Genomic DNA, 26,492 nt, shown 5'->3' with positions numbered 1-26,492 from the left:
TTCTTTCTCTCGTATTACCACTAGCACCACAGCTAACGTTACCATGCCGCTACCTGTCTGCTCCGTGAGAGCGTATGACGTTGCACACGTGACAGTATGTGACGTATGTAAGAAGGTGCGCTTGTTTTATGTCTCTGTGAGAAGGAGACACAAGAAAGAGTGAGAAGAGCCTGTAGTGCAGGAGTCACCAACGCGGTGCCCGCGGGCACCAGGTCGCCCGTAAGGACCAGATGAGTAGCCCGCTGGCCTGTTCTAAAAATAACTCAAATAGCAGCACTTACCAGTGAGCTGCCTCTATTTTTAAATTGTATTTATTTACTAGTGTGACAGTCCTGACTGTGGTGCGGGTTCTCAGGACCATCCAGGGAAGACATTGTCGTGAGACGGTTTAGACTTCTTTATTATTTCAATCACAGAGTCTTTTGCATGCTTTTCAGCAGCTGCCTTTTTTCTCACGTGAGCACCAAATGGTTTCCTTCCGTCCGCCGTCTGCTTTTCAGCAGCACGTCGCCGTCGTTTGCGTGGCAGCAGAGGATAGATTCCTCCCGTCCGCCATCTTTCTCCGTCTCCTCTCTTGATGCACCCTTTTATACGGTCCAAAAGGGTGATTGCACTGTCCACAGCTGCGCGCGCCACGCACCTTATGCTGATTGCGGCGTCGCTCCCAGTGCGCCCCGCCTTGCCGCTCACTCGTCCACGCCTCCTCGCGGCCATCTTGGAGCGGGTGCCGTCGGTCCGCCGGCCCTGCCTCCCCACAACTAGCAAGATGGTCTCGCTTTGCTTGACATTTTTAATTCTAAGAGAGACAAAACTCAAATAGAATTTGAAAATCCAAAAAAACATTTTAAAGACTTGGTCTTCACTTGTTTAAATAAATTCTTTTTTTTTTTAAATTTGCTTCTTATAACTTTCAGAAAGACAATTTTAGAGAAAAAATACAACCTTAAAAATGATTTTAGGATTTTTAAACACATATACCTTTTTACCTTTTAAATTCCTTCCTCTTCTTTCCTGACAATTTAAATCAATGTTCAAGTAATTTTTTAATTTTTATTGTAAAGAATAATATCCATCCATTTTCTACCGCTTATTCCCTTCGGGGTCGCGGGGGAAGCTGGAGCCTATCTCAGCTACAATTGGGCGGAAGGCGGGGTACACCCTGGACAAGTCGCCACCTCATCACAGGGCCAACACAGATAGACAGACAACATTCACACTCACATTCACACACTAGGGCAGCGTTTCTCAAAGTGTGGGGCGCGCCCCACTGGTGGGGAATAGAGACATGACAGGTGGGGCGCGAGGAACGGGAGGAAATTGAACTTTAATTTTTTTTATTATATTCTTAGATTTTTTTTTTTTATTATGCTTTCATTTTCTATACACACTGTAAATCACTTTGTGATTCTGTCTGGGAAATCCGCTATATAAGTAAATGTAAATGACTTATTTTTCCTGTAGGCTTTACATTTCTAGGTAGGAGCGAAAGTTTGACAGACATTGCAACAGTAACTAATGGGGGCGGGGCTAAGCGGAAGCTTTGTAAATGGCGAGTCACTGTGCGAGGATTTGCTGTTTTGCAAATACATAAAAAATAGAGCCACTGCTGATGAGCTGTTCAAGATAATGGGCAGTTTCCTCTAAGAACACGACCTTAAATGGGAAAACTGTGTGGGCTTTTGCTCTGATCTGACCATGGCAAAGTCAAGAAACGGGCTGCAGGCTCTAATAAAGAGGGTTGCGCCAAATGCGCATTGGACACACTGTGTCATTCACCGGGAAGCACTCGCGTCAAGGCAGCTCAGCCCCGAACTCAATGAGGTTTTAACAGTGGCAGTGTCAAGCCTGCAACCCCCATTTGAAAAGCTGTGCAGTGCAAAACAGACTCATTGCTGCCACTAATGCTGGAGTACTGTAAAACTCATGTTCACTTGCCCTGTCTTGCCAAATGCATTATCTCCTCCTTTTTTTTTGTGCAAAGATTGCAAAGTGGCACTTTTATTTTTATTTATTATTGAACTTGATGCAAGTTATTTTATTTATTATTGAACTTGATGCAAGTTATAACACTTTTATTTGATTTATTATTAAACTTGATGCAAGTTATAACACTTTTGTTTTATTTATGATTGAACTTGATGCAAGTTATTTGATGTATTATTGAACTTGATGCAAGTTATAACACTTTTTTTGATTTATTATTGAACTTGATGCAAGTTATAACACTTTTTTGATTTATTATTGAACTTGATGCAAGTTATAACACTTTTTTTGATTTATTATTGAACTTGATGCACGTTATAACACTTTTTTTGATTTATTATTGAACTTAATGCAAGTTATAACACTTTTTTTTTATTTATTATTGAACTTGATGCAAGTTATTTGATTTATTATTGAACTTGATGCAAGTTATAACACTTTTTTGATTTATTATTGAACTTGATGCAAGTTATAACACTTTTTTTGATTTATTATTGAACTTGATGCAAGTTATAACACTTTTTTTGATTTATTATTGAACTTGATGCACGTTATAACACTTTTTTTGATTTATTATTGAACTTGATGCAAGTTATAACACTTTTTTTGATTTATTATTGAACTTGATGCAAGTTATAACACTTTTGTTTTATTTATTATTGAACTTGATGCAAGTTATTTGATTTATTATTGAACTTGATGCAAGTTATTTGATTTATTATTGAACTTGATGCAAGTTATAACACTTTTTTTGATTTATTATTGAACTTGATGCAAGTTATAACACTTTTTGATTTATTATTGAACTTGATGCAAGTTATAACACTTTTGTTTTACTTATTATTGAACTTGATGCAAGTTATTTTATTTGATTTTGAACTTGATGCAAGTTATTTTATTTGATTTTGAACTTGATGCAAGTTATACCACAGCTGCACAGTTATTTTATGTATTATTGAACTTGATGCAAGTTATTTTATTTGATATTGAACTTGATGCAAGTTATACCACAGCTGCACAGTTATTTTATGTATTATTGAACTTGATGTTATTTTATGTTATTGAGTTTGAATGTATACAACTTGATGTTACTTGATGTTCAATACATTTGAAAATGTTAAGCTTGGCATTAGCGTTCTGTTGGGGCGATGGGGGCAGGTGGGGCTTGAAAACTCCCCCTTGTCCAAAGTGGGGGATGACAAAAAAAGCTTGAGAACCACTGCACTAGGGCCAATTTAGTGTTGCCAATCAACTTATCCCCAGGTGCATGTCTTTGGAGGTGGGAGGAAGCCGGAGTACCCGGAGGGAACCCACGCAGTCACGGGGAGAACATGCCAACTCCACACAGAAAGATCCCGAGGCCGGGATTGAACTCACGACTATTCAGGACCTTCGTATTGTGAGGCAGACGCACTAACCCCTCTCCCACCGTGCTGCCTTTAAAGAATAATAAATACATTTTAATTTAATTCTTCATTTTAGCTTGTGTTTTTTCGACGAAGAATATTTGTGAAATATTGCTTCAAATTTATTATGATTAAAATTAAAAAAAAATATTCTGGCAAATCTAGAAAATCTGTAGAATCAAATTTAAATCTTATTTCAAAGTCTTTTGAATTTATTTTAAAATTTTTGTTCTGGAAAATCTAGAAGAAATAATGATTTGTCTTTGTTAGAAATATAGCTTGGTCCAATTTGTTATATATTCTAACAAAGTGCAGATTGGATTTTAACCTATTTAAAACATGTCATCAAAATTCTAAAATTATTCTTAATCAGGAAAAATTACTAATCATGTTCCATAAATTATTTTTAATTTAAATTTTTATTTTACATGAGTTATTATTTGTACAAACATGGTGCAAAGTAATTCATGATTTGTTAAAAAAAATATGTTAGTGGCTAGCTAGTTCAAATGGGATATTGTGATTTCACAAGACTGTCTTGAAAATGTTCAATTTGAAAAATGTGCACATAGAGAAAATATAAAAATAAAGTGTTGCATATTGATATATATCTGTTTCTATATTTATTTAATGTGAAAAATCATTCTACTCAGTGGCCTAGTGGTTAGAGTGTCCGCCCTGAGATGGGTAGGTTGGGAGTTCAAACCCCGGCCGAGTCATACCAAAGACTATAAAAATGGGACCCATTACCTCCCTGCTTGGCACTCCGCATCAAGGGTTTGAATTGGGGGTTAAATCACCAAAAATGATTCCCCGGCGCGGCACCGCTGCTGCCCACTGCTCCCCTCACCTCCCAGGGGGTGATCAAGGGGATGGGTCAAATGCAGAGGACAAATTTCACCACACCTAGTGTGTGTGTGACAATCATTGCTACTTTAACTTTAACTTTAACTTATTAAGATGATCAGTGTTTCCACAAAGATAAATATCATTAATTATTAATAATAACATAGAGTTTAAGGTAAATTGAGAAAATTGGCTATTTCTGGTAATTTATTTAAGTGTGTATCAAACTGGTAGCCCTTCGCATTAATCACTACCCAAGAAGTAGCCCTTGGTTTCAAAAAGGTTGGTGACCCTTGCTGTAGTGTAATGCCTGCAGCTAAAAGCAACTGTGTGAGAACGTATACTCCAATATCACCATATAGTCATTTTTTATATCGCACAGAGACAAACCCACGATATATCCAGTATATTCCATGTATCACCCAGCCCTAATTCTAACTCATAAATGTAAGTAAAAGTCCACTTGCAATGGAGCCAATGGGAGGTCCTCTATAACCATCCAAAATACACCAACAATACTCCATTTGCATTTTGTGGCTTGAATGTCCACCAAGTGTTAGTTGACTTGACTTGACTTGACTTTGACTTTATTTGGAACATGCAAGCATACAACATGATACATCACACATGCATGCATACAACATGATACATCACACATGCATGCATACAACATGATACATCACACATGCATGCATACAACATGATGCATCACGCATGCATGCATACAACATGATACATCACACATGCATGCATACAACATGATACATCACACATGCATGCATACAACATGATACATCACACATGCATGCATACAACATGATACATCACACATGCATGCATACAACATGATGCATCACACATGCATGCACACAACATGATACATCACACATGCATGCACACAACATGATACATCACACATGCATGCATACAACATGATACATCACACATGCATGCATACAACATGATGCATCACACATGCATGCATACAACATGATACATCACACATGCATGCATACAACATGATACATCACACATGCATGCATACAACATGATACATCACACATGCATGCATACAACATGATACATCACACATGCATGCATACAGCATGATACATCACACATGCATGCATACAACATGATGCATCACACATGCATGCATACAACATGATACATCACACATGCATGCATACAACATGATACATCACACATGCATGCATACAACATGATGCATCACGCATGCATGCATACAACATGATACATCACACATGCATGCATACAACATGATACATCACACATGCATGCATACAACATGATACATCACACATGCATGCATACAACATGATACATCACACATGCATGCATACAACATGATGCATCACACATGCATGCACACAACATGATACATCACACATGCATGCACACAACATGATACATCACACATGCATGCATACAACATGATACATCACACATGCATGCATACAACATGATGCATCACACATGCATGCATACAACATGATACATCACACATGCATGCATACAACATGATACATCACACATGCATGCATACAACATGATACATCACACATGCATGCATACAACATGATACATCACACATGCATGCATACAGCATGATACATCACACATGCATGCATACAACATGATGCATCACACATGCATGCATACAACATGATACATCACACATGCATGCATACAACATGATACATCACACATGCATGCATAAAACATGATACATCACACATGCATGCATACAACATGATACATCACACATGCATGCATACAACATGATGCATCACACATGCATGCATACAACATGATACATCACACATGCATGCATACAACATGATACATCACACATGCATGCATACAACATGATACATCACACATGCATGCATACAACATGATACATCACACATGCATGCATACAACATGATACATCACACATGCATGCATACAACATGATGCATCACACATGCATGCATACAACATGATACATCACACATGCATGCACACAACATGATACATCACACATGCATGCACACAACATGATACATCACACATGCATGCACACAACATGATACATCACACATGCATGCATACAACATGATACATCACACATGCATGCATACAACATGATACATCACACATGCATGCATACAACATGATACATCACACATGCATGCATACAACATGATACATCACAATTTCCAGTTTGTCTATTCAACATGTTGGAAAAGGAGTAGGAAGAAGCAGAGCTTATTTAATCCTACCACTTTTCTTTTACATAACAGTTGCTAAAACTTTAGTTGACTTCCTGTTGTCAATGTATTCACAATATACTCCATAAGTAATCACAATAAAAATAAATCAATAATAATGAGTGAAGTAAGTTATATTTCATATGGTGAGATGAGTAAGATGATGTAGAAAATGAATGATGGATGAAATAAATTGAGAATGTTTATCATGGTTCTTCTTCTTTGTACTTTGTAAACACTTTAAGTGTGAAGAGTTTCTTAAAGTGGATCATATTAGTACATTGTTTGATTGCTTTGCTTCATCCATTCCATCATTTAATTCCACATACTGATATACTGAAGGTCTTAAGTGTTGTACGTGCATACAAATGTTTTAAATTACATTTTTCTCTAAGATTATATTCCTCCTCTTTAGTTGAGGAGAATTGTTGTACATTCTTGGCTAGCAGGTTATAGTTTGCTTTGTGTATCATTTTAGCTGTTTGCAAATTCACTATGTGGTGGAATTTCAGTATTTGTGATTGAATAAATAAAGTGTTTGTATGTTGTCTATATCCAACATGATGTATTATTATAACTCATCTTTTTTGTAACACAGTTAATGAATGAAGTGTACTTTTGTACTTATTTCCCATATTTCTACACAATAAGTCAGATATGTAACACTAGTGAGCAGTAGAGAATATGAAGTCATTTTTGGTCTAGAACATGTTTTGCTTTATTCATTATTGACGTGTTTCTTGCTACTTTATGTTGTATATTTTTTACATGACATTTCCAGTTCAATTTATCATCAATTATTATACCTAGACATGTGGTTTCATTTACTCTTTCAATTTATATTCCGTCTATTTGTATTTGTGTCTGACTTTCTCTTCTACTGTTACCAAATAGCATTATTTTACTTTTACTGAGATTCAAAGATTGTCAAAGCATCTTTTTAATGTGTTCATTTCTTCTGTTATTATTTGTATTATCTTCTGTGTGTTCTCTCCTGAACAAAACACTGTTGTATCATCTGCAAATAATACTAACTTTATAACTTTACAAATGTCATTTATATAGAGATTGAATAATGTAGGTCCTAGTATTGATCCCTGAAGTACACCACAGGATATATTTAGTGTTGTAGAAGTGTGTTGGCCTAGCTTCACGTATTGTTTCCTGTTGGTTAAATAACTTCTTATCCAGTTTAAGACCAACCCTCTGATGCCAGATCCTTCTAGTTTTTGGATGAAAATATTGTGATTAATTGTGTCAAATGCTTTAGTTAGATTCAACAACACTGCTGCTGCACATTTTTTACTATCTATTGCATTGCTCATTTCTTCTGTCATTTCAATTAAAGTCATCAAAGTTGAAACATTAGCTGTGTATCCATATTGGTTCTCTTCTAGTATTCTATGTTTGTTTGTGAAACTCTCTAATCTGTTATTGGACACTTTTTCAATGATTTTAGAAAACTGTGGAAGTAAAGAAACAGGTCTATAATTTGTAAATTGGTGTTTTTCTCCAGTCTTATAAATTGGTGCAACTTTAGCTATTTTCATTGTGTTTGGGTATTTGAAATGATAGGTTACTAATATACATGAATGGTCCTGAGATATCTTCTACAACCTTTTTTATGGTTTCCATATCAATTCCATTACAATCAGTTGAAGTCTTAGATTATAGGATTATAACTATAACCCCATAATACACCTGCTGTGAACCTGTTTTTATGTTTTTTATGTTTTTATATTTTATTTATTAATTTTTTATCGTGTTCTGTTTGTGTTGTGTTGTGTTTGCTCGGTTCTCGTATTATTTTTAACCTGCCCATTGTACAGCACTTTGGCTACCCCTGTGGTAAATTTTAAATGTGCTTTATAAATAAAGTCTATTTGATTTGATTTGATTTGATTAAAACGTTCAACTATTTGGTTCATATTGTCATTTTTTGTATTTCCATGTAGAAAGTACTGGGGGTAATCTTTCTTAGCAGCATTTTTAAAGGCCTACTGAAATGAATTTTTTTTATTTAAACGGGGATCAATCAATCAATCAATGTTTATTTATATAGCCCTAAATCACAAGTGTCTCAAAGGGCTGTACAAGCCACAACGACATCCTCGGTACAGAGCCCACATACGGGCAAGGAAAAACTCACCCCAGTGGGACGTCGGTGAATGACTATGAGAAACCTTGGAGAGGACCGCATATGTGGGTAACCCCCCCCCTCTAGGGGAGACCGAAAGCAACGGATGTCGAGTGGGTCTGACATAACATTGTGAAAGTCCAGTCCACAGTGGATCCAACACATCAGCGGGAGTCCAGTCCACAGCGGGGCCAACAGGAAACCATCCCGAGCGGAGACGGGTCAGCAGCGCAGAGATGTCCCCAACCGATGCACAGGCTAGTGGTCCACCCGGGGTCCCGGCTCTGGACAGCCAGCACTTCATCCATGGCCACCGGACCTATGCAACTCCCCCTCGCAAGGGACAGGGGAGAAGAGGAGAGAAGAAAAGAAACGGCAGATCAACTGGTCTAAAAAAGGGGGGGTCTATTTAAAGGCTAGATTATACAAATGAGTTTTAAGATGGGACTTAAATGCTTCTACTGAGGTAGCATCTCTAACTGTTACCGGGAGGGCATTCCATAGTACTGGAGCCCGAATAGAAAACGCTCTATAGCCCGCAGACTTTTTTTTGGCTCTGGGAATCACTAATAAGCCGGAGTTCTTTGAACGCGGATTTCTTGTCGGGACATATGGTACAATACAATCGGCGAGATAGGCTGGAGCTAAACCGTGTAATATTTTATACGTAAGTAGTAAAACCTTAAAGTCGCATCTTAAGTGCACAGGAAGCCAGTGCAAGTGAGCCAGTATAGGCGTAATATGATCAAACTTTCTTGTTCTTGTCAAAAGCCTTGCAGCCGCATTTTGTACCAACTGTAATCTATTAATGCTAGACATAGGGAGGCCCGAAAATAATACGTTACAGTAATCGAGACGAGACGTAACGAACGCATGAATAATGATCTCAGCGTCGCTAGTGGACAAGATGGAACGAATTTTAGCGATATTACGGAGATGAAAGAAGGCCGTTTTAGTAACACTCTTAATGTGTGACTCAAACGAGAGAGTTGGGTGGAAGATAATACCCAGATTCTTTACCGAGTCTCCTTGTTTAATTGTTTGGTTGTCAAATGTTAAGGTGGTATTATTAAATAGATGTTGGTGTCTAGCAGGACCGATAATCAGTATTTCCGTTTTCTTAGCGTTGAGTTGCAAAAAGTTAGCGGACATCCATTGTTTAATTTCATTAAGACACGCCTCCAGCTGACTACAGTCCGGCGTGTTGGTCAGCTTTAGGGGCATGTAGAGTTGGGTGTCATCAGCATAACAGTGAAAGCTAACACCGTACTTGCGTATGATGTCACCCAGCGGCAGCATGTAAATACTAAAGAGTGCAGGGCCAAGAACCGAACCCTGGGGGACTCCGCACGTTACCTTGACATAGTCCGAGGTCACATTGTTATGGGAGACGCACTGATCTATTCTATGTGTCATACTTGATCATTTCGCGATATTGCCATATTTTTGCTGAAAGGATTTAGTATAGAACAACGACGATAAAGATTGCAACTTTTGGTATCTGATAAAAAAAAGGCTTGCCCCTACCGGAAGTAGCGTGACGTAGTCAGTTGAACATATACGCAAAGTTCCCTATTGTTTACAATGATGGCCGCATGAAGTGAGAGAGATTCGGACCGAGAAAGCGACAATTTCCCCATTAATTTGAGCGAGGATGAAAGATTTGTGGATGAGTAAAGTGCAAGTGAAGGACTAGTGGGGAGTTGAAGCTATTCAGATAGGGAAGATGCTGTGAGAGCCGGGGGTGACCTGATATTCAGCTGGGAATGACTACAACAGTAAATAAACACAAGACATATATATACTCTATTAGCCACAACACAACCAGGCTTATATTTAATATGCCACAAATTAATCCTGCATAATAACACCTGCGTGTTTGTTATGCTAGCTCCTAGCTCCTCTGCTAGCTCCTAGCTCCATAGAACACGCCAATACAATTCAAACACCTGATCAACACACACAATCACTCAGCCCAAAAGACCGTTCACCTAACCCAAGGTTCATAAAGCTTATATATTTTTAAAAAGTTACGTACGTGACGCGCACGTACGGTACGGTACGTGTTATGCTAGCTCCTAGCTCCTCTGCTAGCTCCTAGCTCCATAGAACACGCCAATACAATTCAAACACCTGATCAACACACACAATCACTCAGCCCAAAAGACCGTTCACCTAACCCAAGGTTCATAAAGCTTATATATTTTTAAAAAGTTACGTACGTGACGCGCACGTACGGTACGGTACGTGTTATGCTAGCTCCTAGCTCCTCTGCTAGCTCCTAGCTCCATAGAACACGCCAATACAATTCAAACACCTGATCAACACACACAATCACTCAGCCCAAAAGACCGTTCACCTAACCCAAGGTTCATAAAGCTTATATATTTTAAAAAAGTTACGTACATACGCAAAAAAAAGCCAAAGCTGCATACTCACAGTAGCACGTCTGCGTCTTTGTCATCCAAATCAAAGTAATCCTGGTAAGAGTCTGTGTTGTCCCAGTTCTCTACAGGCGTCTGTGTATCCAAGTCAAAAGTCCTCCTGGTTAGAGTCTCTGTTATCCGAGTTCTTCCATCTTGACTGCATCTTTCGGGAATGTAAACAAAGAAGCGCCGGCTGTGTACTGTTGTTGCCTACTACGTTCGAAAAATACGTCCATTTCGCACCGACAACTTTCTTCTTTGCTTGCTCAGCTTCCTTCTCCATAATGCAATGAACATGATTGAAACAGATTCACGAACACAGATGTCCAGAATACTGTGGAATTATGAAATGAAAACAGAGCTTTTTCGTATTGGCTTCAATGTGGAAGGCATACCCGTGTTCGCCGGGCTACGTCACGCGCATACGTCATCCTCAGAGGCGTTTCGAACCGGAAGTTTAGCGGCAATTTAAAATGTCACTTTATAAGTTAACCCGGCCGTATTGGCATGTGTTATAATGTTAAGATTTCATCATTGATATATAAACTATCAGACTGCGTGGTCGGTAGTAGTGGCTTTCAGTAGGCCTTTAATGATGCTATTTAGGATGTTGCTCTCATGTTGTTTCTGTTCTTCTTTAATAATTGTATGTAGTATTCCTTCTTACATGTTCCTAGTATACCAATTAGCTGTTTTTTATATTTCTTATACTTATTTTCTGCCTCTATAGATGTCTGTGTTATTAATATTCCATATAATGTCTTTTTTTTGTGACAAGCATTTTTCAGTCCTTTTGTCATCCATGGTTGGTTGTTTTTCTTTTGCTTCTTACTAACTTCTTTCCATGGACAACATAAACATTGATATTATACATGTGGGCCAATATATATATATATATATATATATATATATATATATATATATATATATATATATATATATATATATATATATATATATATATATATATATATATAAATTCTATAAAAGCTACTTTTGCAGTGTAGCTTGTAGTGTAGCGTGCTCCAATTCTCTGAGGATAGCTTAGCTCCATTTAATTGAGAGTAACTTGTAGCTTAGCTTACTACATTGTCCAGGTAGCTTGCCCATCACTGTCTATTTGAACTAGCTCACATGTCAATAGTTTGAAAACTGCAAACTTCAATACAGTAACACCTCATTTGTTCTGCAGACGTCCAGCAGGTGTCAGCGGGGAGTCATGAAGAGGAGTGGCACACCAGTGTGGGACAGAAGGAGCTACAGGCCCCCTCCCACATTAAAGAGGAGCAGCTTCATGATGAAGATGAAGCTCAGTCCTTACAGCTTCATCACAGTCAAAGTGAGGAGAACAGAGGGGCGGAGCTTGTAAGTCAACACATCACAGAAGCTGATGGAGAGCATTGTGAAGATATAAAGTCAGAACCAGACAGCATCTTTGCTCCACTGTCAGACATGGACCACATGATGTCACACTCTTCTGATCACAGTGACCACATCCAAAAACCTTTGGAGAGTCAAAATGACTCTAAAGGTGATACGAGACATCACACTAACAACAAACACTTTGACTGCTCTCAATGTGGGAAATCATTTAGAATGAAGAGTGATTGTACAAGACACATGAGAACACATACTGGAGAGAAACCTTTTTTTTGCTCTGTTTGTAAGAAGAATTTCTCCCAAAAGGAACACATGACCAGACACATGAGAACACACACTGGAGAGAAACCTTTTATTTGCTCTGTTTGTAAGAAGAGTTTCTCCACAAAGGGTGAAATGACCACACACATGAGAACACACACTGGAGAGAAACCTTTTACTTGCTCTGTTTGTAAGAATTGTTTCTCCACAAAGGGTGACATGACCACACACATGAGAATACATACTGGGGAGAAACCTTTTATTTGCTCCGTTTGTAAGATCAGTTTCTCCAGAAAGCGTTGCATGACCACACACATGAGAACACACACTGGAGAGAAACCTTTTCCTTGCTTAGCTTGTGCTAAAAGATTCAACACTAAAAAGGAAATTATATTACACATGAGAACACACACAGGTGAGAAACCTTTTACTTGCTCTGTTTGTAAGAAGAGTTTCTCCAGAAAGGAAAACATGGACAGACACATGAGAACACACACTAGAGAGAAACCTTTTATTTGCTCAGCTTGTGCTAAAAGATTCAGCACTAAGATGGAAATTATATTGCACATGAGAACACACACAGGTGAGAAACCTTTTGCTTGCTCTGTTTGTAAGAAGAGTTTCTCCAGCAAGCAAATCATGACCATACACATGAGAACACACACAGGTGAGAAACCGTTTAGTTGCACTGTGTGTGATAAGATGTTCAGGTTTAGGCAGCAGGTGAGTAAACACAAGTGTGTAACAGTCATGGAAGCTGCAGGGATTTAAAAAGACTTAAACAGTGATTGTGCTAAATGTAGTTTAAAAACACAGCATGTTTAATAAGAATGTATATTTGATGTTGTATGTAGTGCTTCTCATCTTCTAGTCTTATATGTTGTCCTGTACTTACTTTTTAACTTGTGTGCATGTATTGAATATTATATATGTAGCTACTATTTTATTCTATTTTGTCATTGTTAAAGAGGGGACATCTTATTTTTTTAATTCGTTTTTTTTCCACAAATTTTTTTGATTGCATTTTATTGATGTTATTATCCAATTAAAAGTATGAATGAATAAAATGGTTAACAAAATGTGGACTGTGGTAGATTAGCAGCATTGTTACATCATGGATGTTAACTACTGCAAAACATCAACAAAGAAGAAAAATGCTGAAGTTAGCAACACATCACTGAACTTTAGAGCCATCGTGAGTGGAGTTGCTTGTTTTTATTGCTGCATTTCTACTTATTTCACCTCACATCTTCACTTTTAATACTAAAGTCTTCTTCACATATATTGTTGTAGGCTTCTAACATTTATGTTTCTGATGTGTGTGTAGTCTGTGGAAAGGGTTGTTGTCCCTTGTGGATCCAATTGTTCACTTGCACAGGTACATCTTTTTATCATCATCATCATCATCATCAGGCAGTAACGGTCCAATACTGGACAAAACTTTAGCATTAATGTTTTAATATAAGTGTGACCTCATTATTCCTTGATAATAAGACTAAAAATACAGATTTAAAGGCCTACTGAAATTATTTTTTTAAATTTAAACGGGGATATCAGATCCATTCTATGTGTCATACTTGATCATTTTGCGATATTGCCATATTTTTGCTGAAAGGATTTAGTAGAGAACAACGACGGTAAAGTTCGCAACTTTTGGTCGTTGATTAAAAAAAGCCTTGCCTATACCGGAAGTAGCGTGACGTCACAGGAGCTAGAATTCCTCACAATTCCCCATTGTTTACAATGGAGCGAGAGAGATTCGGACCGAGAAAGCGACGATTACCCCATTAATTTGAGCCAGGATGAAAGATTCGTGGATGAGCAACGTGAGAGTGAAGGACTAGATGCAGTGCAAGACATATCTTTTTTCGCTCTGACCGTAACTTAGGTACAAGCTGGCTCATTGGATTCCACACTCTCTCCTTTTTCTATTGTGGATCACGGATTTGTATTTTAAACCACCTGGGATACTATATCCTCTTGAAAATGAGAGTCGAGAACGCGAAATGGACATTCACAGTGACTTTTATCTCCACAACAATACATCAGCGAAGCTCTTTAGCTACTGAGCTAACGTGATAGCATCTGGTTCAAATGCAGATAGAAACAAAATAAATAAATCCCTGACTGGAAGGATAGACAGAAGATCAACAATACTATTAAACCATGTACATGTAACTACACGGTTAATAATTCTCAGCCTGGCAAAGCTTAACAATGCTGTTGCTAACGACGCCATTGAAGCTAACTTAGCAACTTAGCAACCGGACTTCACAGAGCTATAATAAAAACATTAGCGCTCCACCTATGCCAGCCAGCCCTCATCTGCTCATCAACACCCGTGCTCACCTGCGTTCCAGCGATCGACGGAGCGACGAAGGACTTCACCCGATCATCCGTGCGGTTGGCGGCTAGCATCGGCTAGGCGTCTGCTATCCAAGTAAGTACTCCTTTTGTGTTGCTACAGCCAGCCGCTAATACACTGATCCCATCTACAAATGTATTCTTTGCAATCTCCATTGTTCATTAAACAAATTGCAAAAGATTCACCAACACAGATGTCCAGAATACTGTGGAATTGTTCGATGAAAACAGAGCTTTTTGTATGGTGACACATTGGGTACGAATACTTCCGTTGCAGTCGTGACGTCACGCGCATACATCATATCCAAAGGAGTTTTTCAACCGGAAGTTTAGCGGGAAATTTAAAATGTCACTTTATAAGTTAACCCGGCCGTATTGGCATGTGTTGCAATGTTAAGATTTCATCATTGACATATAAACTATCAGACTGCGTGGTCAGTAGTAGTGGCTTTCAGTAGGCCTTTAAGCACTGTATTAGAGTGCCTCTTGTAGTACTCCAACTCGCCATACTGAGAAGTGGGGGCGAGCATGAGCTAGCAGATGCATGTTGCTATCATGTTTTATAAGCGAGGAAGACTGCATTTGTGTTGACTTTTTGTCAGATCCAAGTTTTAATGCTCTGCTGAATAAATGAATGACTATGGCTGCCAATATGGAGGATTATATATATATTTAACATCAAATACTTTCCTTAGCAGGTAACAAAATGACACCACAAAAAGGGAACTAGCAGCAGGACTCAGTAAATATTTTATTAATTGACTAATTAATGAACTATAAAGAGTAACATGACAGTGGATATTTCACAAGAGTTCAGTAAAAAGTGTAAAATGGGAATGCTACATAAAATGCTTAACATAGACTGATACTGATACTGTGTCATCATTTATTTGTCCTAACATTATTTTGGGATATAAATTGATGTCCCCCCAATGTTAAACTCATTTCTACGCTCACTGTGTGAAGACTGGAGGTTAATAAAGTCAAAACATTTAGCACAAATGATGTGTATATATGTTAGCCAATAACAAGTCCGTGTGTAAGGCACACAAACACATTTATTCAACATCGTTATGATGTAACATGGAAGATGCTAACGTTAAGCTAACTAGCGAGGTGATGCTGTGAAGAGCTGCTCCGCAAAGTTGGCATACAAACAAAAATTACTTATTATTAATGTTCACTTGCAATGTATTTATTTGAAACATGTCAAAACTTTACAAGCACAACTTTTGCTCAAGTGATCAAGCGTCCAACATGAGTGGAAGAAGCAGAGCTTGTCTGGTCCCCCCCAGTGGAAAAACTAAATGATGTGTTCACTTCATTTATTTATATGTCACATTTAAAACAACCTCAGTTGGCCAAAGTGCTGTACAGACATAAGACATAAGGTGCACATAGTGTCACATTAACATGGTAACATAGGAGGATGAATACAATACAATAGTCAAATATACCTTAAAAGAAGAGCAGAATATATCACCTAAAATACTAAAATGTAATAAATAAATACAAAAGGATAAAACAAGAAATGATAAAAAACAGCCAAGATCCTGCCTGACTGGATTTGAATGCCAGGGAGTAAAAATATGTTTTTATATTGAAATAGTGTCAGAGACTGGGAGGATCTAATAGATAGTGGAAGGTTGTTCCACAGTCTGGGCCCTGACACTGAGAAGGATCCATCTCCTCTGGTATTAGCCTAGTTGTTAGGACAGCCCGGAGGAGCTGGTCTGAAGACCTCAGGGTCCTGCTGGGGCAATAAGGCTGCAGTAGTTCAATAAGATAGGGCGGGGCTTCTTGGTGTAAGCATTTAAAAACAATAAGTACAATTTTAAATTGAACTCTAAAAGTAACTGGGAGCCAATGAAGGGAAGCCAGTACAGGGGTAATGTGTTCACGTCATTTGGTTTTGGTTAAAAGACGAGCAGCAGAGTTCTGCAAGTGCTGCAGTCTCTGGAGAGAGTCCTGATCCATCTTACGATTCAGTTCTGAAATGGCCACAGTCTGTGTTCCCACAGCTCGACCCATGTCTTCCATTGTGACGGGCAGCCTTTGGGCTCCTTAAATGTCTGCCATCATCCACCGAATTTGAGGATACACCAAAGCAATGCCCAGCCCAATCAGCAGATGGCCAGCGATCACGGTTCCAAATAGGTAGAGGACTTCCACGTCCTGGATGGTAAGCACTGAGAGGCACATAATTCTCCATTTCTCCCAGGAGTCTCTCATGTACCCTGCAGCAATTGTTCCGTCAGGGCAGCCAGGCTCCCCAGAACCCCCACATCTATGGTCCTCTCCAAGGTTTCTCTTTGTGCCCATTGGGTTGACTTTTTTAGTGAGTTTTTTCTTGCCCTGATGTGGGATGTCCTTGTGGCTTGTGCAGCCCTTTGAGACACTCCTGATTAAGGGCTATATACATAAACTTTGAATGATTAATTGATTGATCTTAATTCAACTTTTAAAATCAGCTTTAAGTCCGCGCGTTTGATCGTTGCAGCGAGAAACCAGCGAAGAAGAAAAGCCGGAAGTTAGCAACACACAGGTTTTGTTTCTTTAAAAAATGTGTCCAGTCAGAAAGTTGAGACTAAATTCTGTCGTTGAAGAAATATTTGGAGTGTTTGAAAGAACCATAGCAGAGTACAAAGAGGGACGGAAGAGGAAAAAGAGCGTCAACAAGAACTACTGGATGCTGTTTTCAAACCTCAAGTTGTGCTACTCAGATCAGGTTTGTTTACATCTTTTTACTCCATCATGTCATTTAAAAGTAACTTTAAAGGCCTACTGAAATGAATTTTTCTTTTTTAAACGGTGATAGCAGATCCATTTTATGTGTCATTCTTGATCATTTCGCGATATTGCCATATTTTTGCTGAAAGGATTTAGTAGAGAACATCGACGATAAAGTTTGTAACTTTTGGTCGCTGATAAAAAAGCCTTGCCTGTACCGGAAGTAGCGTGACGTCGCAGGTTGAAAGGCTCCTCACATTTCCCCATTGTTTACACCAGCAGCGAGAGAGATTCGGACCGAGAAAGCAACGATTACCCCATTAATTTGAGCGAGGATGAAAGATTCGTGGATGAGGAACATGAGAGTGAAGGACTAGAGTGCAGTGCAGGACGTATCTTTTTTCGCTCTGACCGTAACTTAGGTACAAGCTGGCTCATTGGATTCCACACTTTCTTCTTTTTCTATTGTGGATCACGGATTTGTATTTTAAACCACCTGGGATACTATATCCTCTTGAAAATGAGAGTCCAGAATGCGAACCTTAACAATTCTGTTGCTAACGACGCCATTGAAGCTAAATTAGCTACGGGACCTCACAGAGCTATGCTAAAAACATTAGCTATCCACCTACGCCAGCCCTCATCTGCTCATCAACACCCGTGCTCACCTGTGTTCCAGCGATCGACGGCGCGACGAAGGACTTCACCCGATCATCGATGCGGTCGGCGGCTAGCGTCGGATAGCGCGTCTGCTATCCAAATCAAAGTCCTCCTGGTTTTGTTGCTGCAGCCGCCGCTAATACACCGATCCCACCTACAGCTTTCTTCTTTGCAGTCTTCATTGTTCATTAAACAAATTGCAAAAGATTCACCAACACAGATGTCCAGAATACTGTGGAATTTTGCGATGAAAACAGAGCTTTTTGTATTGGATTCAATGTGTCCCAATACTTCCGTTTCAACCATTGACGTCACGCGCATACGTCATCATACATAGACGTTTTCAAGCGGAAGTTTCGCGGGAAATTTAAAATGTCACTTTATAAGTTAACCCGGCCGTATTGGCATGTGTTGCAATGTTAAGATTTCATCATTGATATATAAACTATCAGACTGCGTGGTCGCTAGTAGTGGCTTTCAGTAGGCCTTTAAATACGTGCACTGATTTAACGTTTTGCATTTTGTTTGGTAAATGCATATCAATCCATCTTTATTGCAGACCTTTAAGATCCATTAAACATATAAAAACATAAAACAATACATTAAAAACAAAATAATAAAACATAAAAACAATAAAAAACATAAAGCCCAAATGTCAGTTTCTGACCTACAAACATGTGTGCCAATGATTCCACAGTCCAGATGAGTACCTAACAGAACTGCGGCCAGGGTTCGTTATCACAGAGATGATGTCATTTTCAGACTCAGATACCCTACACATAAACTTATACATACGGTTGCGTAGCAACGCTGAGAAAGTGGGCACCCCAACACTAACAAACATCTGGCTTGCACTGGAGCTTCTTGGTATTCCCATAGATGGGGTCCATGTTGGTTATACTACAACTCTTGTTTTGAAAATATGCTATTTTGCTGATTTTTAAGAAATATGTGTGGGTAATAATTTGTATCATAACTTCAACAATGAACTATGATTCAAAATAATACCAACTAAAAAACACATGGCACATATATGGTCTTCATTCTGCTAGTCTGTTATAGTACAAGTCTTATTTTGAAAATACAATATTTTGCTGAGTTTTGAGTACTTGTAGTTATTAATTTTTTAATAACGTCCTGTCAACGTGACATCTGAAGTCAACGTATCCGTTGCCGCGAGCAGAAATTGGCGTTTTTATCCAATTTTATCATATTTTATTTTGGATACCTATTCTGGATACTTTTATGGACATTTTATGGACAATTCTTAAGTGATCAAGGTGTCCTTGTTTGGCTAAAAAGACATCACCGACCGCTAGCTAGCTTGGTTTGTTTTTAGCCAGGTGGCTAGCTAGCCAGTCGCTAGCCTCCAGCTTGCCTTGAGATTGGTATTTTAACGATCGCACGTTTGAATACCGAGTTTTTGGACAGTCACAGTTGCGATGACCAACAAAAAGAGTGACAAGAAGGAGGTGTCCAGTGGGGCTACATGTAAAGTCAAACAACCAGCCAGGAGACACCGATCCTAGCGTGGCTCGACCGATAGCGGAGGCGATCCGGGCGGTAGCATGGAGGTGGACGCATCAGTATGGGTGAGGGCCGACATCCGGGCAACTGAGCTACATACGGGTTCTTCGAGCCATAGCAACCAGACTGGCGTTGAAAACAAACCGTTGCCATTACACTCTAACCTGTCGACCTACGCTGGTTAAACCCGTCATTCTGCCTCCAAAATGCCGAAAAACTGTGTTGTTTTTGGTTGTGCTAACCACAACTGGAAACAGGGAAACAAAGGTTGTATTTTGTTCTGCCAAAGCGTGATAAAAGCCCACAGAGACGAGACAAATGGCTCGCAGCTTTACACCGGGAAAACGAGGACGGTTCTCACTGGAGTCCCCCAAAGTCCCGGGTCGTGTGTTCGGATCATTTCGTTTCTGGTAAATATAAGGAACAAAAATCCACCTTCTTAACCACAACTTGGCTATACGTCCGTGCTAATGTTGTACTTGTTGAATTTGTACCTTATAACGTTCGACAGCTGAAGTTGTTGTTGTACAAAAATAACATGCGGTATATACTATATAGTCCAGGGGTCACCAACGCGGTGCCCGCGGGCACCAGGTAGCCCGTAAGGACCAGATGAGTAGCCCGCTGGCCTGTTCTAAAAATAGCTCAAATAGCAGCACTTACCAGTGAGCTGCATCTATTTTTAAAATGTTATTTATTTACTAGCAAGCTGGTCTCACTTTGCCCGACATTTTTAATTCTAAGAGAGACAAAACTCAAATAGAATTTGAAAATCCAAGAAAATATTTTAAAGATTTGGTCTTCACAATTTATTTTTTTACTTTGCTTCTTATAACTTTCAGAAAAACAATTTTAGAGAAAAAATACAACCTTAAAAATGATTTTAGGATTTTTAAACACATATACCTTTTTACCTTTTAAATTCCTTCCTCTTCTTTCCTGACAATTTAAATCAATGTTCAAGTACATTTATTTTTTTTATTGTAAAGAATAATAAATACATTTTAATTTAATTCTTCATTTTAACTTCTGTTTTTTCGACGAAGAATATTTGTGAAATATTTCTTCAAATTTATTATGATTAAAATTCAAAAAAAATATTCTGGAAAATCTAGAAAATCTGTGGAATCAAATTGAAATCTTAATTCAAAGTCTTTTGAATTTCTTTTAAAATTTTTGTTCTGGAAAATGTAGAAGAAATAATGATTTGTCTTTGTTAGAAATATAGCTTGGTCCAATGTGTTATGTATTCTAACAAAGTGCAGATTGGATTTGAAACTATTTAAAACATGTCATCAAAATGCTAAAATTAATCTTAATCAGGAAAAATTACTAATGATGTTCCATAATTTATTTTTTTAATTTTTTCAAAAAGATTCGAATTTGCTAGTTTTTCTCTTCTTTTTTTCGGTTGAATTTTGAATTTTAAAGAGTCGAAATTGAAGATAAACTATGTTTCAACATTTAATTGTCATTTTTTTTGTGTTTTGTCCTCTTTTAAAGCGTTCAATTAAGTGTAAATATCATTAATTATTAGTAATAACATAGAGTTAAAGGTAAATTGAGCAAATTGGCTATTTCTGGCAATTTATTTAAGTGTGTATCAAACTGGTAGCCCTTCGCATTAATCACTACCCAAGAAGTAGCTCTTGGTTTCAAAAAGGTTGGTGACCCCTGATATAGTCTATAGCCTAGCTAGCTATTTTCGAAAACCGGACAACGAGAGGATACCAAAGGCAGCGTTAAGATGGACACCACCGGGAAAACGTAAGCCAGGGCGGCCAAAGAACACCTGGCGAAGAACAGTTGAAGGGGAGCTGAAAGAGATGAAGCTTACATGGGGCGAGGCACAGAGACGAGCACAGCAGCGAGATGAATGGCGTCGAGTCGTCGAAGCCTTATTTCCCATCCGGGAAGAAGAGGATTAAGTTAAGTAAGTAATATACTATATAGTCTATAGCCTAGCTAGCTATTTTCGAAAACCGGTTTTGTTTAAATTTGCACTTAACAGTTGGGTTTTTAAAAACCAATAAAGCCTATAATTTTCATGTTGCCATTCAATACATGTAGCCCTCAAATCTCTCAATATTTTATTCACTAACACTTGATCTTGTTGTTGATAACTTCCGCGTCTCTTTCTTAGTAGCGCGCAGGCTAAGCTAACTAGCAAGCTAAGCTAAGCCTGAGAAGCTTTAAAGTTCACTGAGACGAGTCTGACGCAAATAATACATTTTCGTTTTTTCACACGATATGCGAATAAGTAAAAATGCGTAAATGAAGGATTTCACGCCGACTTCCAAGCCACAACGCTCGTTAAATGCTTTTTCTGTCAATGCTGTGTTCGCTGTGAGCTGCTTTGTTTTCAACCAATTCCCGGTTGCTAGGGGATTGGTAGGCGGAAGTGACGTAGGTCCGCCCTCACCCATTGGAATGGATCAACGCGAGACTGAGCAAGCTGGATATTCTGGATGCACTACAGCAGGACATCCGTGACTTGAGAAGTAGCCTGGAATTCAGTCAGAAGGAGATTGAGGATCTAAGAAAGGATAATGTCTTTCTGAGAGGCGCGATGACTGACATGCAGAGATCTACCGACTTTCTTAGCGGGCAATAGGCGCATTAAAGACACGCTGTTGGATGTACAGTGCAGGGACATGAGAGACAATCTCATATTCTCGGGGATCCGAGAGAGCAACGCCGATCCGGAAAAAACTGTAAGAGAGTTCATGTCGGATAAGCTCAAACTCTCCCCGGAGGTGGTAAGAGACATAACTTTCTCCAGAGTGCACAGAATGGGCAGACCTGTGGACAATAAAGTCTGTCCCATAATAGCTCGCTTTGAGCATTTTAAAGGCCTACTGAAATGAAATTGTTTTATTTAATTGGGGATAGCAGATCTATTCTATGTGTCATACTTGATCATTTCCAGATATTGCCATATTTTTGCTGAAAGGATTTAGTAGAGAACAACAACGATAAAGATCGCAACTTTTGGTATCTGACAAAAAAAGCCTTGCCCCTACCGGAAGTAGCGTGACGTAGTCAGCTGAACATTTCCGCAAAGTTCCCTATTGTTTACAGTGATGGCGGCCAGAAGTAAGAGTCATTCGGACCGAGAAAGCGACGATTTCCCCATTAATTTGAGCGAGGATGAAAAACTTGTGGATGAAGAACGTTAGAGTGCAGTGAAAGACATATCTTTTTTCGCTCTGACCGTAACTTAGGTACAAGCTGGCTCATTGGATTCCACACTCTCTCCTTTTTCTATTGTGGATCACGGATTTGTATTTTAAACCACCTGGGATACTATATCCTCTTGAAAATGAGAGTCGAGAACGCAAAATGGACATTCACAGTGACTTTTATCTCCACGACAATACATCGGTGAAACACTTTAGCTATGAGCTAACGTGATAGCATCGTGCTTTAACTGCATATAGAAACAAAAAAATAAACCCCTGACTGGAAGGATAGATAGAAAATCAACAATACTATTAAACCATGGACATGTAAATACACGGTTAATGCTTTCCAGCCTGGCGAAGGTTAACAATGCTGTGCTAACGACGCCATTGAATCTAACTTAGCAACCGGACCTCACAGAGCTATGCTAAAAACATTAGCTCTCCACCTACGCCAGCCAGCCCTCATCTTCTCATCAACACCCGTGCTCACCTGCGTTCCAGCGATCGACGGTGCGACGAAGGACTTCACCCAATCACAGATGCGATTGGCGGCCCGGAGACGTAGGAAGTCAAGGTGAGGTTGCCGGCTAGCGCGTCTGCTCTCCAAAAAAGTCCTCCGGTTGTGTTGCTGTAGTCCGCTGCTAATACACCGATCCCACCTAAAACTTTCTTCTTTGCAGTCTCCATTGTTCATTAAACAAATTGCAAAAGATTCACCAACACAGATGTCCAGAATACTGTGGAATTATGAGATGAAAACAGAGCTTTTTGTATTGGATTCTACGGGGTACCAATACTTCCGTTTAACTGACTACGTCACGCGCATACGTCATCATACCGAGACGTTTCAGCCGGATATTTCCTGGGAAATTTAAAATGTCACTTTATAAGTTAACCCGGCCGTATTGGCATGTGTTGCAATGTTAAGATTTCATCATTGATATATAAACTATCAGACTGCGTGGTCGCTAGTAGTGGCTTTCAGTAGGCCTTTAAGCACAAAGAGTTGGTGAAAAGCAGAGGAAAGGAGCTGACAGGGACCTCTCTCTGGTTAAATGACCACTTTCTGGCAGAGATCTACGATAGGAGAAAGAAACTGTCACCGATCATGAGAGAGAACCGAGCCCAGAACAAGAGAGTGGCACTAACAGTGGATAAGCTGTACATGAAAAGACTATAAAAATAGGAGCTATTACCTCCCTGCTCGGCACTCAGCATCAAGGGTTGAGATTGGGGGTTAAATCACCAAAAATGATTCCCGGGCGCGGCCACCGCTGCTGCCCACTGCTCCCCTCACCTCCCAGGGGGTGATCAAGGGTGATGGGTGAAATGCAGAGAATAATTTTGCCACACCTAGTGTGTGTGTGACAATCATTGCTACTTTAACTTTATAAATGGACAGCTGTATCGGACTCAAAGGTTACCCCCTGGCTTTTTTTAGAATGGGCATTCGTGGGTGTTTTTAGCATCTTGGTTTGGCCTGTGTCATGACTACTTCCAGTACTGTTATGTCCTGCACTAAGCTGGGCCTTCATAGGGGCCTGGTGTTAGCTCACGTGAATGTATGCAGCCTGCGTAATAAGTATCAGGAAGTAGAGTGTATTATCAGAGATCATTTCATTAATATCTTTGCCATTTCTGAGACCCACCTTGATGATTCATTTTCTGATTCAGTTGTAGCCATTGAGGGGTTCTCAATTTTTAGGAAAGATAGGAACAGGTTTGGGGGTGGGGTGGCTATTTATGTTCAGAATCATTTATCTATCAAAGTGCGTAATGATTTGATGAGGGAGAGCATTGAAGCTATTTGTGTGCAGGTATTTGAAACCAATTCTAGTATGCTGTTTCTATAGGCCTCCTAGTGCTGATGCTCTGTATCTGAAGGAGTTATGTGAGATGTTTGACAGGATATCAGATGAGAATAGAGACATCTATTTACTGGGTGATATGAATGTTGACTGGCTGGGACAGGGGTGTACAAACAAATATAAGTTACTATCCATTTTAAATGCTTGCAATCTGTCCCAAATTGTTGCCCCTCCCACGAGAATAGGTAGTAATAGTGATGGTATTATTTTAGCTACATGCATTGATCATATTTATACAAATGTTCCGGACCAATGCTCCAAAGCAGTCTCGGTTCCTGTAGGTTTTACTGACCACAATATAATAGCAGTCACTAGAAGGACAAGGGTTCCTAAACCTAAAGCGAAAATTATTTTTACAAGGTCTTATAAGAGATTTGATGAAGAATGTTTTATTGATGAAATATCCTGTTTAAATTGGAATGAGGTGTGCAGTGAGGAAGATCCTGAGGCTGCACTGGACTTATTTATGTTAATGTTGTGGACAAGCATGCCCTTTTGAAGAAGTTTTCAGTCAAAAGTAAGTCTGCCCCATGGATTGATAATGGACTTAGGAGTTTAATGACAGAAAGAGACATGGCTAAAAAAAGCCTCCGTCAACTCAGGTTTAATTGATGACAGGCATAAGTACTGTTCCTTAAGAAACCAGGTCACAAAGTTAAACAAACTGAAAAAAAAAGGGAATATTACACATAGAGGTTATATGATGTGAGATATGATAGCAAAAACTTATGGAATGTTTTGAATGAAATCATGGGTAGGAAGAACAATGTCTGTACACCTTTTGTGGAATCAAATGGGTTGGTACTCACTAAGCCATGTGACATTGCCAATCATTTTAATAACTATTATGTTGACAAGGTATCTCAATTAAGGCATGGTATGCATATATCCAACAACAACAAATCAGCTGACCTCATTAGGAATATTATAATGGATAATAAGGACTGTGAATTCAATTTTCATCAGGTTGAAGTCAGTGAGGTTGAGAGGTTACTACACTCTCTTCCAGACAACAAAGTAGCTGGTGTAGACAACCTGGATAGTAAGTTACTGAAAATGACTGCTGGTATCATATCAGTGCCTGTTTGTCATATTTCCGCCCGATTGTAGCTGAGATAGGCTCCAGCGACCCCCGTGACCACAAAAGGGACAAGCGGTAGAAAATGGATGGATGGATATAGTTACAGAGATGGGAAGGGCTGTTGGTATTTCCAGGAAATGTGCTGCTTTTGTTGATCCACCTCTTCTTTGTCAAATTGTTAAGAGTTTAGTCTTGTGTCATCTTGACTATTGTTCTACAGTCTGCTGCAAGTGGTGAGATCAGTAAACTCCAGATTGTCCAGAATAGGGCAGCAAGGCTGGTTCTGGGTTGTTCACTAAGAACCAATGTGAACCAAATGCATGCTTCTCTTTCCTAGCTAACAGTGCAGAACAGGTTGTCAG

At 39.1% G+C, this 26,492-nt stretch overlaps 2 protein-coding genes across 6 annotated transcripts in view; one reads left to right on the top strand and one right to left on the bottom strand.

Moving 5' to 3' along the window:
- The window catches only part of LOC133636330 (zinc finger protein 25-like), a 1,044,419-nt gene that overhangs the window by 20,748 nt on the left and 997,179 nt on the right, over nucleotides 1-26,492 (top strand). Inside the window, exon 4 of one of the 2 annotated variants that reach the window (XM_062030266.1) lies at nucleotides 12,267-13,921. The exons of the other annotated variant lie outside the window; for it this stretch is intronic. Within the exon in view, the coding sequence (XP_061886250.1) occupies nucleotides 12,267-13,486 (1,220 nt within the window). The 3' untranslated portion in view covers nucleotides 13,487-13,921. Of the gene's footprint in view, nucleotides 1-12,266; nucleotides 13,922-26,492 lie in introns of those variants that run through there. 2 annotated transcript variants of the gene reach the window in all.
- Nucleotides 1-26,492, bottom strand: part of LOC133636332 (zinc finger protein 25-like) — a 341,291-nt gene that overhangs the window by 89,732 nt on the left and 225,067 nt on the right. The gene's annotated exons all lie outside the window — the stretch shown is intronic.

This window comes from Entelurus aequoreus, linkage group LG20, assembly GCF_033978785.1.
Source record: "Entelurus aequoreus isolate RoL-2023_Sb linkage group LG20, RoL_Eaeq_v1.1, whole genome shotgun sequence".
NCBI lineage: Eukaryota > Metazoa > Chordata > Actinopteri > Syngnathiformes > Syngnathidae > Entelurus > Entelurus aequoreus.
This window is presented reverse-complemented; position numbering and strand designations above follow the sequence as displayed.